The sequence below is a fragment of the Canis aureus genome, chromosome 18 (genome assembly GCF_053574225.1).
Source record: "Canis aureus isolate CA01 chromosome 18, VMU_Caureus_v.1.0, whole genome shotgun sequence".
Classification (NCBI taxonomy): Eukaryota; Metazoa; Chordata; class Mammalia; order Carnivora; family Canidae; genus Canis; species Canis aureus.
Genome location: NC_135628.1, coordinates 28,573,639 through 28,591,159, shown reverse-complemented (window position 1 = coordinate 28,591,159; position 17,521 = coordinate 28,573,639). Strand labels below are relative to the sequence as shown.

At 37.0% G+C, this 17,521-nt stretch overlaps 1 protein-coding gene across 4 annotated transcripts in view; it reads left to right on the top strand.

Moving 5' to 3' along the window:
• The window catches only part of HDAC9 (histone deacetylase 9), a 1,013,161-nt gene that overhangs the window by 148,318 nt on the left and 847,322 nt on the right, over positions 1–17,521 (top strand). For 3 of the 4 annotated variants that reach the window (XM_077856623.1, XM_077856624.1, XM_077856625.1), the window contains one exon: positions 11,750–11,868. In XM_077856623.1, coding sequence (XP_077712749.1) covers positions 11,844–11,868 — 25 coding nt within the window. In that variant the 5' untranslated portion in view covers positions 11,750–11,843. Of the gene's footprint in view, positions 1–10,528; positions 10,548–11,749; positions 11,869–17,521 lie in introns of those variants that run through there. The other variant, XM_077856626.1, reaches the window with a different exon arrangement.

Below are 17,521 nucleotides of genomic sequence, written 5' to 3'. Positions count from 1 at the left end.
TGAGGTCCAGAGAGACAGGGAGCAACACTTCTAGAACTACTTGTATTGGTAGAGTCAATTGCATAGATACTGCATTATATTATCTTCGTGACTGAGGAGCACTCTGACCTTGAAGAGGAATTTTATACTACTGGTAGATAACTCTTGGAGTGAGTAAAATGGATGCTGATTTACATCCAAGAAAATGAAACATTTATATAGTAGAAATTTTCATGAGATGGCAGTAAATTATTTGTAATTATTTCTTTTTTGTCAGAAGCTAGGCATTGTTGATTACTGGTGACTGTAATGCTTATTCATCCTTCAGTGGTGAGTGCATGATTATAAAAATAACTAGACATCAGTTTTGTTGAGAATCACCTATTTCCCTCAGTGCGTATTTTCTTTTGGAACGCTTCTATCACAAACATACCTTTACCGTGGACCAAGTTCCAGAGGAAAAACTTCCTTTAACAATGTCTCTCAACTTTTCTGTCTGGGTACTCATCCACATCACTACCTGTACTGCTCTTACTCCAACTCACTGAACGTGTTTATTTTCTCAATATCACACAAGTCTCAGACTCTTTAAGCTCAAGGATAAAATTAAGTGCATTTCTGATGCCCAAAATAAGCATCTCAAGAATTTTTCACTATTTTTTTTCTTAAAGGAGTGTTGCAGAGGAACTTAAGAGTGAATGACAGTTGACAGAAGATGTGGTTGCCCGGCAACTGGCAATTTAAATAACTAGGAGCTGATATGATTTACCAACCTGATAAACAGCAAGGACTTTAATACAATTTTAAGGACTGCTACAGATGTTGCATTGAGCTATTTATATGTGTTGATCTGTCTCAGTCTATTTTAATATGTGTATGTGTATATGTGTGTGTGTGTGTGTGTGTATATATATATATATATATATACACACACATATATATATGAATATTTTTTCCTGCAGAACTGGAATATGAAAGCAAAGACTGTATCTTCCCCTATGTGACATTAATAGAAGTTGCCTGCAGTAAAATGAGTTGCTTCAGCCCCTTTGTTTTTAGGCAGATACTCCATTTCAAAGGAGGCTTTCTCACTCGGAGAAAATACACATCCTATGGATTGAGCACTGAGTTTGTTTTGAATTCTGAAATTGTATTTATATACGCAGTAATTGTTACCTTATTTTTGCAAGTTTTAGAATTTGAAACTTCTCTCCATTTTTTGAAATAGAGTAGGAATTTCTCTTTATTCTTCATAGGAATAATGAGATTTAATAAGATTGGCGCAGAGTGAGTTGGCTTAATTGATTAGTGTATATTGTTAATGGGATCAAGTCTCTTGATCCTGTCATGAGCCATTTAGCTTCATTAGCAGGTGAATCTTCATCTTTGTTAAAGGCAACCTTCCTGACCCCCAGTGGATGTCTTTCACACAGTTCTTCAAAGAGGTGATGGAAAAGCTGCAACCCATCAGCAATAATAGTATAACAATCCAGAGTACCCCCTCCTGGCAGGAGTCAGCACTGTCATTTTGTATATAAAGAACATGATGTACTTGAGAAGCAGTCTGTATAAAATTCTGTCATCTTTTAGGGAATGGAATGTGCTACATAAAACAACTACCAACATCCTGTTACTAGCACAGAGCTTGAGATAACTTTGAGGATTATTTTAATACTGAAAATAATTTATGGTATGGGAATACAAAAATAGATCATTTTAATCATGAAATAGTTGAAGGACATAACAAGGTAATTTTAAAATTGTTTCTTGAAGCTATTTACAATTTACTGAGGTGTTAGAGGACTTAGGAAATTTCCTGGGAAGGACATTTTTGCCAACAGTGCATGTTTCAATCACATTCAGTACCCTAAAGCTGTGTGCCACCTCTGCCATGGTACCTTCTCCCTTCTATCTCAGTACAATGAAAGCTCCTTTCAAATCCCTGTAGCACGTGCCCTGTCCTGTTCCTCTTAAGAAATAATACCTATGAGGGCTGCAGTTTTACAATTCCAGTGGCACTTTGCAATGCAGAGACCCTGAATATCATAATGGTATCTTACATTGGTTGAGACTGTGCTAAGTATTTTAAATATATTGTTTTTTTTTTGTCCCTACAAGTGAGTCTTAGAGTCAGCAACTTACTGGTGAGCAAACTGAAGGTCATAGTAGTAAAATAATTTGCCTGTGAGAATAAAATAAGAAAATCAGCGAGGTGGAATTTACATTAAGGTCATTCAGACTATAAAGCCAGTGCACTTTTTCACTGTGTTACTCTCTCTCTCTCTCTGTTTTGTTATTTTGTTTCTTTAATTGTTCATATATTCAGTGGTTCTCATATTTTGGCTCAGTTAAGAATCATTGTGGAAGCTTGTTAAAACATTGTTTCTGGGCCTTTGTCCCAAAGATTCTAATCTAGGAGGTTCTTAGATCAGTGCCAAGTATCTGAATCTGCATTTTCAGGGTAGTCCTTGGATCACACTATGAGAGATCCTTGGTGTGAAATCTGTGAGGCAAGAACTATCCGAGCTACCCTCTGGGCTCCATATTGAACATTCCTAGTGAATATTATGTTCAAGCATAGTTAAAACTATTGCTCTTATGCTATATTTGGTGCACAAAGTTTCATAGCATGAACCTGGGTTGATCTTAATCTGAATATAAATGGTAGGTCTGTGTCAGTTAGAAAAGTCAGTAATAATTGGTAGGGTAAAGTTCAAAGAACAAGGTATTTGATGCAATGATTTCTTTCTTTACTTTTTAAAAAATATTTATTTTGGAGACAGAGAGAGGGAGAGAGAGAGAGAACACAAGCATAAGCCGGGGGTGGGGGGGGGGCAGAGGGAGAAGCAGACTCTCTGCTGAGCAGCTAGTCTGATGTGGAGCTCCATCCCAGGGATCATGTCCTGAGCTGAAGGCATATGTTTAACTGACTGAGCCACCCTGGTGCCCTGTGATGATTTATTTCTTGCATATCAGTGTATTCTGGAAATTGACAGGTATCCTAAGATACAAGTGTGTGTTCAAAGGAAGTCTCTGTAGAGAAAGAAAAAGCATGGGCAAGAAAAGAACCAGAGAGGGATGCAATTGAGATAAATCTTAGGTATAAACTATAGTTCTTTGGGAAGAGATAAGAAGGCAGTGAGATGGGAGATTGGTTCAATTCATTAGTTAAGGGAGAGTTCTTCAGAAAAAGATCAATGAAGTAAATGACCTGTTCAATTGGAAGATTCTAGAGAAGACTAGTAGAAAAGAGAGTGAAAGAGAAATGGGGAGTAAAAGGCATCAGTGACAGCGTGGGTATTGATTGGGGAGGTAGCCCATGCACCTGCCATCTTTTGCAGCACAAGCAGCAGCCCTTGTGGCTCAAGGAGTATCTCGTTTCCCTTCTTCATTGTGTAGGAATGCTGCTGTTGTCATTTCCACCCCTCAGGAAGTGACTGTCTGTGTCTGGAGATATGTGTTGGCTGGCTTGAAATCGAAATGACCAACAGCAATAGATAGAACAGTGAGTAAAATGATTAGTGAAATCCTCCTCAAGATAGGAGGAGAGGCCTTAGTGTCTACTGAAATTCCTAAGGTGATCTGTTAAAACAAAAGTTCTTTATGGAAGGATTTATACAGTGCTTGGGGAGTGTACTTCCTGTTTCTTTTCAGATTTCTACAAAGTGATAATTGTCCCTGTTTTTTGATATTCTTATGCTTTCCTTTCCATCAATACTCAAGAAGTGATTTAAAAAATGTATTAGTAACATCAGTCAGTGAAAGATTAGGGTAAACAGGGTATATTCACAAGCGAACAGTGGCACACTGTATTTCCATAGAATGCACATTTGCTTTCTAAAAGAAAGAAGCAAAGAAAGGAGAAAAGCTTTAGTAATTAGATCCCTGTTGTAACCCTAGTGGAGTGAGAAAGATTAATAGCTGTGCCGCAGAACTTGTTCTAGGGTGAGAAGCACTGTGTATCACAGTTTCCTCCTGGGATGGAGCTTGGCCTGAAGTACAACACAATTTCTATACTAATAATGATAATAATAGTCAACATTTTTGTGCACTTTCTCCTTACCGATTATTTTACATTTATTTTTTCCAAGCCTCACAATGACCTGGTGAGTTAAATAATTCATGTTTAAGCATCTGAGGCTCAGAGAGGTTAATTGACTTCCATACCACCCAGCTAGTGAGACATGTTACATGGGCAATTTGCTGCATGAAGGGATTATCAGATCTTCAAGAGGTAGGTTGTAGCATTAAAGAAATCACAGACATTTAAAAAAATGTATTCAATATTGAAGTTTGGAAAAGAGAACTATGTCAATCTAAATTGCAGCAATGGATAAAGGTCTTTTGTATTTGGCTAGCTGATCATACCCGTGCCTCCACACTAGCAAGGGAGTAGACCGGGAGCCAGGTTCTTTTAAGCATGCTTGATCGGGCAGTTTTCTGCAGGGAAGGTTATAGTGTAAGAGTTACAAAGCCCTCCTGCTGCCCAGGTATCAGAGGTTGTCTGTTACAAGTTCCTTCACTTCGACTATTACTCCTTTTCACAATTCTATTTTGGACTTCTGTCTCGTGTGTATTTACAGGTAGACAAAGCTCTTTTTCTAACAACCCCTTTGCCGTGACTGAAAAGGAGCCTTGTATGTCCTGCAGTTTCTGGGTATTGTGATTCTAGTTTTAAACTCAAACTGATGATAATGGTGGCTGTGACTCCCTATTCCCTATTGTCCAAGGAGGGAAGTTGCGGGTAGGGGCTTTCAAAGATGATCCAATAAAAATTGGTGCAGTAAGAGTTTTTGATAAATGGTTTTCGTTATATAGAAGCCATTTAGGATATGACTTGGATACTGGAGTCCCTGGGGCTATGCTCAGTGTTTTAAAAAACAAGACTTGCTAAGAACAGGTCTATTTTATTAGTGCAGGTACTGTAGTTGGCAGAACAACTTCTTATGAAATGAAATAACCAGCAGACCACTTCTGATTGTGTTAGGTATTTTTAGATGTTACCATTGAGTTATATTTATAGTATAGACTACTGAATTCCATCTTAAATATGCAAAATATATGCATAACTAACCTCCCAAGCTGCGTTCCCTGCTCTATATTACACCTACATTGTAGCCTGTGCTTAAATGGCTCTCCTAAAAGTCTTAGAATGGATCTTATTATTTACTTTTAAAATGTAAGCACAGAGCATGCATGTGACATGTGTAGCCCTCTGGGTGACATATTCTGTTCTTAGCTGTGCTCAAAGGTGAAGTCAGCAAACATCTGGCAACCAGGTGGGGAGCGAAGCCAGTAGTCTTGTGTAGGTAACTGCCCAGGGACCAGAATGAGCCAACAGAGGTTGATTTGCCAGTCTTTATTAGTGTTTGGTGATTTGGAGCACTGGGTGGCTGCTGTGGTATTAGGTGAAGTTAAATCATTGACTGTATCATTGGTGTGGCTCTCATTGTGTCCATAGGTTTCCCAGTCTCCGGAGTCTCCAGGGTCCTATTGCTTAAGACAATTTAAATACTGTCAGGAGCATTATTTGCACAATCCTGCTTCTGTTCTTCTTACTTGAAGGGGAATAAGTATCCTTAAGTCTCTGTATCCCATTCTCTTGTGTCTTGATGAATAGTGGTTTGCTTATTTTGATATAATCATGGAGTTTATAGAGCTTGTCTAAAAAAGAAATGGATTTCCCTGAGAGGAGAAAAAGCTGAGGCTAATAAGGTGAGAAGCAGAACTCTTCCAATAATCTGAGAAATCGCTTCAATTGAAAAGCCTAGAAAATGGCGGTATCTTGGATAACATAATTCACACGCAAATTTGTTTTTCAGTGTGTGGTGCCTTCCCCTGATCCATGAAGGCATTCACCCCATCTCCTTCTGCTCTTCCTAGGAGGTGGCCCAAACTATAGAGTACTTTTTTTGGACCCAAATCAAAGGACTATGTTCTAGTCCTTTAGAACTCAGTACTAAAACACTGGGTAAATGATTCTGCCTGAAAGGCAACTACAGATTCATTAGTTTACTCCTTCCCCTTTGTTGACTTATTTATCAAGAATTTATTGTGTACCTACATGTTCCAGGTACTATGCTGGGTGTAGGGATTACTGAGATCAATACAATACAATCTCTGAACTGAGGAACATAGTCTTATGGTGGATAAAAGTACTTGACTAACATAAGAAGGGTTATTATCTAACACAAGGGGTATTATTCCAAGTATGGTACAAGACGCAGTGGGAGGGTATATAAAGAAAGGAAGCTGACCTTTCACTTGGAGTGGTTGGTTAAGAATTCTCATTGAAGATGGTTTTAAAAGAATTTGAGCTGGGAGGTAGTAAAGTGGTGATGGTATCCTTTGCAGAAAGAGATACGATCTCCCTCTGCCCCTTCCCCCACTTGGCGCTGGTGCTCTCTTTCAAATACATACACACATACATACATACATACATACATACTTAGAAGAAAGATCAATAATTAAGCTAAGACAGCATTCATTGTAATGAAAGGAGGGCCCAGATATGAAAGATATTTTTAAGACAGTGTACTGGCTTTGATGATTATTTGTAAGAAATGCAAGAATCAAGAAGTGAAATATAATCTAAGGTTTCCAAAATGGATAATGGAATGTCTTGTATGCACTCAATAAGAATTTGTTGAATTGAGTAGAATGTTAAGAGTAATTTTCCTGTGTTTTCCTTTAAGGACGAAATTTTGGCAGAATTTTGCATTCTGAGGCAAGAGAGAGAGGTCGAATGATATTCAGTACACTGGCACAGTAGGCTTATCTGACCAATAAAATCTCTTACAGTAGATTAACAAATTGAGTCAGCCCATGGAGCTTAACTCTTTAGAGGAATTGGGGCTAATGGTTCTATCTAAGAAGAAAAGGCCTGTGGATGAATGTGAATGGCTTTGTAGACTGAGCTGTGTGTTACAACTTGCTCTATGTCTGGGAAAGATATTTTAGAGATGCATGGTTTTTGTTAGCTACGTAATTACAAAAACATTGTTTTCTTAGTGATACATTGTCCAAAATAATACCAATTGTCCACAAGGGAAAAAGAAACTCTAGTAAGAAGCTCAGACCATAGTTAAAAAAAAAACAAGAAAAGATTGTGGTAGGACTATGAAGTCCAAATCTAAGGAAATGAAAGCTTGTACTGTGAGAATTCATGTAGACATTCATTCAAAATTTTTTGTTTTATTGTTTTTGTTTGACTGGGTTCAGTCTATTCAATGTCTAGATAGGTTCCTTAGTAAAGGAGACTTGTTACTTAATGAGTCATTGAAATTGTGATGACTAGGTAGACACAGTCTTGATATTTAAGCAGCTCTGCTAAAGTGGTGTGTAATTCATCGTGATGCTACAGAGTACAGTAGGCTAAAAGTCAAAAGACCAGCCCCCTTCCATTTTACCACCTGCATGGATGTGAACAAATCCCTGAAACTCTCAAGCTTCAAATTCCTCATCTATATAGTAGGAATGATAATGGCTTATCAGGGGCACCTGGGTGGCTTGGCATTGAGTGTCTGCCTTTGGCTTGGGTCATGATCCCAGGATCTTGGGATCAAGTCCCGCATGGGGTTCCCCACAGGGAGCCTGCTTCTCCCTCTGCCTGTGTCTCTGCCTATGTCTCTGCCTCTCTCTGTTTCTCTCATGAATAAATAACTGAAATATTTAAAAAAATGGCTTATCAGTATATGTCAAAGGGCTGTTGTGAAGATCAGAGGAGGAAATCCTTGTGCAAATTTTCTATGTTTTACAACCTTCTGCTGATTTGCCATGTGATTGCTATGGAATAGGCCATGGAGATGGAATGGCTAAAGGACCTATGGCAACAACCCCACAATGATGTTAATGAGAGCATTGTGGGTTTGGGCGATATAATGTCTTAGTGTCCTTTCTTACCCTGGCAGCATGGGCAAGCTAAGACATTGCAAGGTGTCACCCCCTTGGACTGTTGAACTGTTCTGTATCCCAGTATATTATGGCAGTGCAGTAACTTATGTGTAGGCAGTTGACCAACTTGTAGTCAGAACTGATCTTTTTCTTTTTTTTAAAGAGTTTATTTATTTATTCATGAAAGACACACATACAGAGAAAGAGAGAGCGGGGGCGGGGGGCAGAGACACAGGCAGAGGGAGAAGCAGGCTCCATCAGGGAGCCTGATGTGGGACTTGACCCCGGGATTCCAGGATCATGCCCTGGGCTGAAGGCAGGTGCTAAACTGCTGAGCCACCCAGAGATTCCCAGAACTGATCTTTTTCAAGCAAGACTTCTAGTCCCTTATTGTGGATTCGCGTAGCTCAAGGAATATATTTAGGAACCAAAGTAGCTATTCTTGGATCTCAATAGGTAAAAGATTCATAGCAGCAATTTTGCTCTTGCTGTGCCTGTGTTTATCTCCTTAAATGTTCATGTATATATTTTTACAGCATGGACAAATCAATGTGCAAATTAATTGAAACTATTAATTGAAGGCAAATATATTTCCATATCTGCTTAGATAATCTGTACCCCCAATCAACATTACTTGCTTTTTTTTTTTTTCCTTTTTTAAATTTATCTGCTCACTTGAAGGCTAGTTTCCTATTATTTTTACATCAGGCTTATTGTAAGAATGACTAATGTTCTAAGAGAAAATTCCCCCATTCTAAGAAAATAGTCTGTTTCTCTGCAGCTCATTTGGATAAAGAAGTGGGAGAAGATTTAAGAATAAATAGCCCATTCGCATTGACAGATGTTCCCCTACTGACCTCTCTTTCTTTTCCAAGCAGCTAGAAACTGTCTTAATTTGTGTAAAATTCTGTTATCAGTTTTGTCCCTGAAATGTGTGAACAGGGCTGTTAATCTGTTTGTTGGCCACGAGAAAAGAGAAATTTATGTAGCTGATGATGTGCATGTGTGTGTACACACACATATACACACATGTGATGCATGTATCAGTAGAGGGTCGATACTCCTGAAACATTTTAGGATAGATTTTTAAAATGACCATAGTTCAATTACACAGCTCTAGTTGTCATCATAATTTTGGTTTAATGTGGCTCATTGGGAATGGAGATGCAATAAACAGAAACTAGAGTGTATCAACATATAAATGAATATTAATTTTCTTTTTACAGTTTTCAGATAACAAGGCTTTCATAATATTAGAAGAATATGTCATGATTAGGCAGTTATTAAAAAGGCTGAATGGCAGAGAGGAGTTTACATTTTAAATTTTTTTTTAATTTTTTAAATTTATTTATGATAGTCATACAGAGAGAGAGAGAGGGGCAGAGACACAGGCAGAGGGAGAAGCAGGCTCCATGCACCGGGAGCCTGACCTGGGATTCGATCCCAGGTCTCCAGGATTGCGCCCTGGGCCAAAGGCAGGCACCAAACCGCTGCGCCACCCAGGGATCCCAGAGTTTACATTTTAAGTAGTTATTTACTGGTATTTTGGTAGCCAAATTCATATTTCCATATGAGATTCATTTTGCAAGTCAGGTCTAAAGCTTTGAAGGCAAAACCCACCAATGTGCAACTAGCCATGAATCAGCATGTCATGGACATTTGTTATGTATGTTTGTGGAAATAAATGGCAGGTGTGTGGAAATAGAGACTTTTTTAAATTTTAGACTTGTGGATAAGTAGTAAAACTTTGGCTTTAGTATTATTATCACAATTAAACCATTGGAGATTACTGGTTAAATTTAGTTGTATTTGTACATATACAAGTATTAATTGAACAAAGTGACATTATAGATTAAAAAGAATTTTTTAAACACAGAGTAACTCAGCCCCTGATGAAAGACATCTCAGTATTACTTCACTTACATACTCTTACAATTTCCTGTGTCTTACTTTTTGTTATTCATAATTTAAAATCAAATTGTGCATTGAGAATCAAGAATGTATCAAGAGCATTTATGAAATATGTCAGACTGCAATGTAAAAAGTAAAAATGCCCAAATCCTCAGACTCCATATTAATTTTAAAGCCTATAAAATTCAAATCTCATTCAATTTGTTTTGATTTTGTTTTACTATCTTTTAATTATGTAGTGGATCATAGATATCTCATTTTTCTCACTCATAAAGGGAAGGGAGACAGAGCACCTGAGCTCAGTGGTTGAGAGTCTGCCTTTGGCTCAGGTCATGATCCCAGGGTCCTGGGATCAAGTCCCACATCAGGCTTCCCACAGAGAGACTGCTCCTTCCTCTGCCTATGTCTCTGCCTGACATATTTATTTATGAATGAATAAGTAAATAAGATCTTTTAAAAAAAAAACAAGGGAGGTGTGAGTTACAAGCATCTATTAGCAAGGTTGATGTGAAAATGGCATTACATATGGTGATACATCTAAAAGTACTCTGTGACTCCAAAGAATTATGCATATGGTTTTATTACTTTAAAATATGACAATGACACCTTTTCATGTAGAAGTCAATGTCAGTATGCCTCTGCTGATACAGAAATTCAGAAGTTTTCTGCTTTTCATTTTTCATCTTTTTTTGTAGACATTGCTTTCTCATCAACATGGAAATTAAGATTCTTAAAATAATGCTGATCAGTATAATTAAGTACAAGTAAGTATAAAATAAGCACATCAGTATAATTTTTGAAGATTTATAAAAGTATACATTTTATTGTTACTATATTTTAATATTTTTCTAGGACCAAAGGTAAGATGAGAAGTAGTAGCCTGCTGAACTGATGACTCTTGCTTAACTGTTTTAGGAAGTAGTCTATTTCTATGTAGAGACCTTCTGAAGTATGCTAGGTATTCTTGGTGATGTTACATAGTTCTTCAAAGGAAATATGTATTTATATCCTGCTTTATACATTTGGGCAAAAATAGTAATAACACTTTCAAGATACTGATGGGAAAATGAGTCCCAATAAATATGTTGGATTCTCAAGATAAAGAGAAGTACAATTCTCAGCGTTACAGCATTCTCTCTATAAAAATAGTGCAATTGGGATGTACTATTTTAGTAAGAAACTCATTAAGTGCAACTTTAAAAGCTTCTTCTTCCTCTTCTTTTTTTAAACTTTGACATTCCAGTAAACTGTGAGGAAAATGTCCTTCCATTTGCTTTTCCTTTGCTGAAGTGTCTAGAAGTGAGAGTACATTCAAATTAAAAGCAGAAAGTCCCTTAAATTCCTTTCAAGAAGTCCATCCCGTAAGTGCCACTCCTTGAAAGACTATGGCTGTTATCACTTTTGGCTGGAACAAGACTGCAAAAGATTGCAAGAAGAAATGGAAATTATAGTAGAGGATTTCTGTCACTCTGATAGTTTATGGCCTATTTGTTCCTTATTTTAGTCCATTAATTTTTTTTTTCACTAAGAACTCCTGTCTCTAACAAGGAGAACTTTGACAGTGATATTTGAGCATACTATGTAATGAGACACTTACATCCAAATTTCAAAAAATATTTTTAATTTCTATAATAATAACAGCAAACAAATTATAGTGAACAGAAAACAGGAAACTATAATTTTGTGAACAGCTTTCTTCCTCACAGATTGCTTCCACACCTATCATATTATTTGGTGTTCACGATATTTCTGTGCTTTAAGCATGACTGGTCAATTTGCTCTTTTTTGGGTGAGGACTTAAGACACCAGTGAGGTTGATATGACTGCTGCAGAGGCCCACAGTCCCCCTGTGGCTGAGCTCAGATGCAAAGCCAGTTTTGTCTCTTCCTGTGGCTTGACATAACCTGTATCATACACCTTTTCTTCTTCTTCTTCTTCTTCTTTTTTTTTTTTTTTAACATTCTAGGTTTCACCTCTACCAGCTCCTCCGGGACCAACATTGACAGCTGAAGGAAGGTTGTGAATTTGTATCCCATCCTATTCATCCTTCTCCAGATTCCATGATGAGCTCTCCAGTGCAGCCTGGTCAGTCTGATTCCTTCTTAAACTATTTGCAGATTTTATATGAAAGATGTTGCTTTGTGTTGCTTGAAAGCAAGCAGTTGAAGTAATGAAAGGACTTTTTTGTCTGACAAAGATTGATATAATGAATTTTGAATTTTGTATTCTATAACTAATCTTCGATTACATAACCTGGTTTGCTTTCCAGGCACTAATTTCATTTGCATTGTTATCTGAGCACTAGACTTTAATCCTTCTGCTGCTAATGTAGCATTTGGATTAAATTTTGTGACATTATTAATATTTATTAAATATGACATAGGTATCTAATTCACAGGCATGGTCTTTCTGACCTAATATGTGTCTGTATGCTCTTAAATTGTGCTGTGGGGTTTGGAAATCAGCTTGTGGATTTACACCTTCTCTCTTTGACACACAGGAAGGATATTTCTCCTCCCTGGCCTTCTTTGCTGCCACTTCTGTTTCCTATATACCTATTTAATAATAATCTCAGCACCTGCTTCCTCTGAGTCTAGTGTAATATGTGGCTCATAGTGTTGTGATCAGCAGAGCCAACACCCATTCCTGCAGGAACAGGGTGTCACTTTTGGAACAAACATAATTCAAGTCTACGAATGATGGAGTAGGGTCCGATATCACGTTAATCATGGACAAATTTTAAAAGAATTTTCTGCATGGATCATTAAAGGATAATTTGTTTCTATGCATTCTTTAAAAAATCCTTTTGTCATATTGATATCCTTGAGTTATCCAACTCCTGAGGTTGGATCTAGTATAATATTATATTCAGGATTTACAAAAGGAAATTTTTGCCAAGATTTTCACCCTGTGAGTGCCACACCCAGATCAGCTGCCCAGATATTCCACTGTCTCATCAACCTTTCCTCACATCCTCAATAGTCTGCCTGCCAACTTGTATGTTGAATGTAGAGCTGGACATCATTGTAGGATAGAATTATGACTGTTGCTTCTAAGTGACGTAGTAAAGATATTTCAGAGGTTTTAGTTACAGTCATTATTTATAATGGGCATTGTCATGTGAATAAACAGATGAAGAGTTAGTTACCTAGGTTTCTTATCTCTGAGTCCCTGTAGTCCAGTGGTTCTCAAACTTTAGCATACATTACCATCACTGGGAGGGCTTGTTAAAAATTAATCACATCCCCAAAGTTTTTGATTCTGTAAGTCTGGCGTGTGGCTGAAGAATTACAAATTGCCCCAGATGATGTTACTTTTACCTGGAGACTACACTTTGGGAACCACTGGTCTAGACTGCTATATTTGCTCCTTCACCTGCTCCTCCCTGCCCCATCTCATCCCACAGACAGCCCTGTGTGTGAATAACATTGCTCATCACAGTTATAGTATACTATTATTATCCTTTCTGTTAGGATGAATTTAACATCATGTTTGCGTTTTATATTTGTATATATTGCATTTTAAATATATATTTATTTATTTTGAATTTAATGTTTCAGAATTGCATAATTTAAGAAAGGCATTTTATTTAGAACCATCATAGTCAAACATTTTCTTCTTTAATTGGAATGTATTGGTATCATTAAAAATCATACAAAAATCAATAGGAATTAAGAAAAACGAGAGACTCGTAACTATAGGAAACAAACAGTGTTGCTGGAGGGGATGCGAGTGAGGGGATGGAGTAACAGTGAGGGGCATTAAGGAGGGCACAAGTTGTGATGAACACTGGGTGTTTTATGCAACTGGTGAAGTAGTGAACACTACATCTGAAACTAATGTACTATATGTTGGCTAATTGAATTTAAAAGAATTCATACAAAGAAGAAAAAACCAGTAGGAATAAATTGGCTGAGTACAAAAGTGGCAGATAACTTCCTCCATTTCTGGAAATCATTGTCTAGAACTCATATAGAGGTTTGTCTTTAATTCTCTACACCAATAAAAATTGTCATGTCCATTTATTCTCCACTGATCTCTATCATCTCTTCCTTGTATTGTTTGTTTACTTCCCACCCTGACTTTACGGAAGAGTGACGGGGCAGGTTGAATGATGAGAAAATAGAATTTATGGCAGTGACAACAGCTGTATCCAAATGAAACATTTGAAACAGCAACTTTACCAGGATATGTAATTTTGAAATGGACATAAAATGCAGCTGCCATCATGGCTAATGAAGGATAAAACTATATAGGAACAATTTGGATCCAGATTATAATTAAACTCAATTTATGAAACTCACTTTTAAGTAGTGCAAGTGTAGCAATTTCAGAGTTTATGTGGTTTTTATTTAGCATCTTTCTAAAACCTGGACCCACTTGTTTTTAATGAAAAACACATAATCCCATTAATGACACTATATGTAAGTGGTTGGATTCCCAGTTTGGGCCATCAAAGCCTATTTAAAGGTAACTAGCTTACAATGAATACAGGAACCTTAGGTAAGGAAGAGAATCAGTACAATGTAATATGAAATATTTAAAAACGTTATATGCTTAAAGAAAACTGTACCAAATAGCAGGAAGATAAACAGGTGAAAAATTTCATACTTAATGTAAACTATGGGTACCTTAGAGAATTTCTCAGGTAGCTCCATATTACATCTAATTTCATTCTAAAAGTAGTATTTTTTTGGAAAGTTGCTGCAAGGGTGATACCACTACTAGTTTTCTCATCTTATGTGGGGAGCAGAGTGAGATTTTTGTTGCTGTTGAGATAATTGCTTAAGAGGTTAAGTATACCAGTATACTGGTAAAGTATAGAAATGTGTATATATAAGGAGGTAATGGCCAGAAGGAACACTTACTGAACTTTGTGTGGTAAAAGAAAGAAGGAAAACAGAGTGCATGTACCTAACTCCTCCTGAGGGAGAAGAAACAGGCATGATTAAAGGGGATCCGAAGTTAAATAGAAGTTTGTCTACCCAGCATAGATTATTGGTTGTGTAATAAGTGGATGTAAATCCTTGCTTCCAGGTGCATCTAGAGAAGGAGGGAATAGTATGATACTGTTGGTAATAGTATCAACTTTTTTTTAAAAGATTTTATTTATTTATTTATTTATGAGAAACACACACACACACACACACACACACACACACACACAGGCAGACACACAGGCAGAGGGAGAAGCAGGCTCCATGCAGGGAGCCTGATGTGCAACTCGATCCCGGGTCTCCAGGATCGCGCCCTGGGCTGAAGGTGGCGCTAAACCGCTAAGTCACCAGGGCTGCCCAGTATCAACTCTTTATACTCAAGATGATAACAGCTTGTAGCATTTTTTTAAAAACTCAGAGCATCTATAGGTAAATGTATTATAATACATAAGATGAACAAATACATTGAACTCCAAAAAAAAGTAAAGTAAAATAATACCAAATACTTGGATTAATTCCATGTATATCTGATACTGGCTCACAACTAGTAATATTTGACAGTTGAAATCAGGATACCCTTTCCCCTAAGAATATTGACTTTATAAAATGAAAAGATCTTTTGAGGCTGCTGTTTTAATGAGTAAGTTCTTGCCAGCCATGATCTTTGTTCAGTTATGAGAAGGGAAAAAGTGGGTGATAAATGAGACAACTACTGAGTTAAGTTCATTTGACTTTAGAATCATTAAAATTTCCTTGTGTACTCTACTTTAAGTGCTCTGCTCTATTGAAAGCAGCATACAGAGGTCTTAATTCTGTTTGGGAAGTTTTTATGAATGAAATTTGAATTGAGGAAAGTCATGGCAAATGGGCCAGGTGGGTGGGAGTCTTTTGTATTTATTAAAATGCAAACTATGATCAGAGACCTGAAATGCACTTTGCATATGTAAAATAAAATGTTCTGGTCATAAACATGAAAACATTTTTCTGCTATTATTAGCCTGTATTTTATGGTGCCATATATGTTCTTTGGTGAGAAATAACCTAATCTTTTGACTTAGAAAAAGTGTTTTTCTTACATCTCCTTTTAAAAAAAAAAAGCTATCTAAAAAGAGACTTAAATTGGCCTGAGGCAATCACCATCCATTTGTTTTGCTTTTGTTCTGCAAAGGGCTCTAAGGAGTTATTGTGCACCAGAAAAATAGACTCACTCCAGTTATTCCAGAAATTCTTTAATAGTCAGTGCTTTGGACAGAGTATTTATGTTTGTCTTGAAAATTGGTTCGGGGATAGTGTGAATTCTTGTTTTCCCCATAAAACTTCTCCATCCATGTTCAATTATAGTTGATATCAAGTACTAAATATTACTGTCTTGATCATGTATTCAGTCAAACAATAAGTGCTGATTTTTGAATATAGAATTCACTGGTTTTTATTTTAATCTCGGTGCCTCAGTAATGTTCTAAGTTAGAGCATTGAGTGTTGCTTTGGGGCAGCAAGGAGCCTGAATGGAGGGAAGACTGTCTGGATAAGATTGGCAGCTAACTGCTGCAGTTGGGATAGTCTTTCAAAGCTCATTAAGCATTTTGTGCCAGGCCGTGTGTTATTCAGGGGACGCAGAGAGTACTAAATTATGGTTTCTACCTTGATGAACAGCACCCTTTAGTGGAGGCATAGAAGAGTAAGTAGTTTGGCCCATTCAGTGTATTAAGTCTTTTTATAAATATAGGAGCAGAAACTAATTTCTTCTGTATAGCAGTATGAATGCAATTTCTAGTAATTAATTTTTTTATCAGGATTGTTAAATCTCTGAAGGAAAGACTTCAGGGCTCGTCTAATCTGGAGTTTCCAAACATGTCAGATAATAAAATCACTGGGGGCTCTTGTTATAAATACAGATTCTCAGATTCCTCCCCTAAAGAGAATTATGCGGTCAACTTGGGTGGGGGGGGCGGGTACTAGATACCAGATTGCATAGTGCTCTTCACCATGACTTGCAAAGTGAAGAAATGTTTTTTAATCTAACAAGCCCTAGAATTTCTCATGTTGAGACTCTAGAAAAACAGAAAATATATCATTAAATCCTATCTGAATATAGGTGTTTCTCCTTGAGCTAATATATAACTGAGTTATTTTGCTTTCTGCTAAATGAAAAGCTAGTGCTATTGAAAATTAGAAGAGATTATAAGATGTGGGGAAATTCTTGTGGTTTATATGAATTCTCCGCTGTCTAGGCCATCCTGTTTTTATGCAGAGGTGACCCAAGGATATTCTTATAGATAGAGTACATTTCCTCCTCCCCAACCCCAGACTCAAAACTGATTTCTACTTATTTTAACCCAGATCAGATTTTTAGTATGATCCCAAGAATATAGAAAACATAATTTGAGCCTGGGCATTTTTAAGAGTAAATAAATTAGGCTGCCTCAACCATAGAATGATTCCAGCATGACTTTTACTTTTGATGAATCTAATTATATAATGCATTTTTGACAAAAATGTAACCAAAGGAATTTTTGAAACATAGACTGCAGTGTGCAGTTTGCCTCTTGTTACTGGAAATGCTGTGGCCTTGTGGGCATGTAGGTGAGTTTGGATAGTAGAGTTGCTATAGCTCTTGCAAAGTCTTGTAACATTAGTATTCAAAGCCCATTGCATAAAGGAACTAATTTCTCTTTTCTTCACCATTATGAGAACACTTAGAACAATTACTCCACCCATATGGAGTGACAGAACCAGGCTTATAGAATCAGAAGTTAAAGGTTTGTGGGAAGATCTTCTCTTCTCTTTCTTTTCTCATTGGC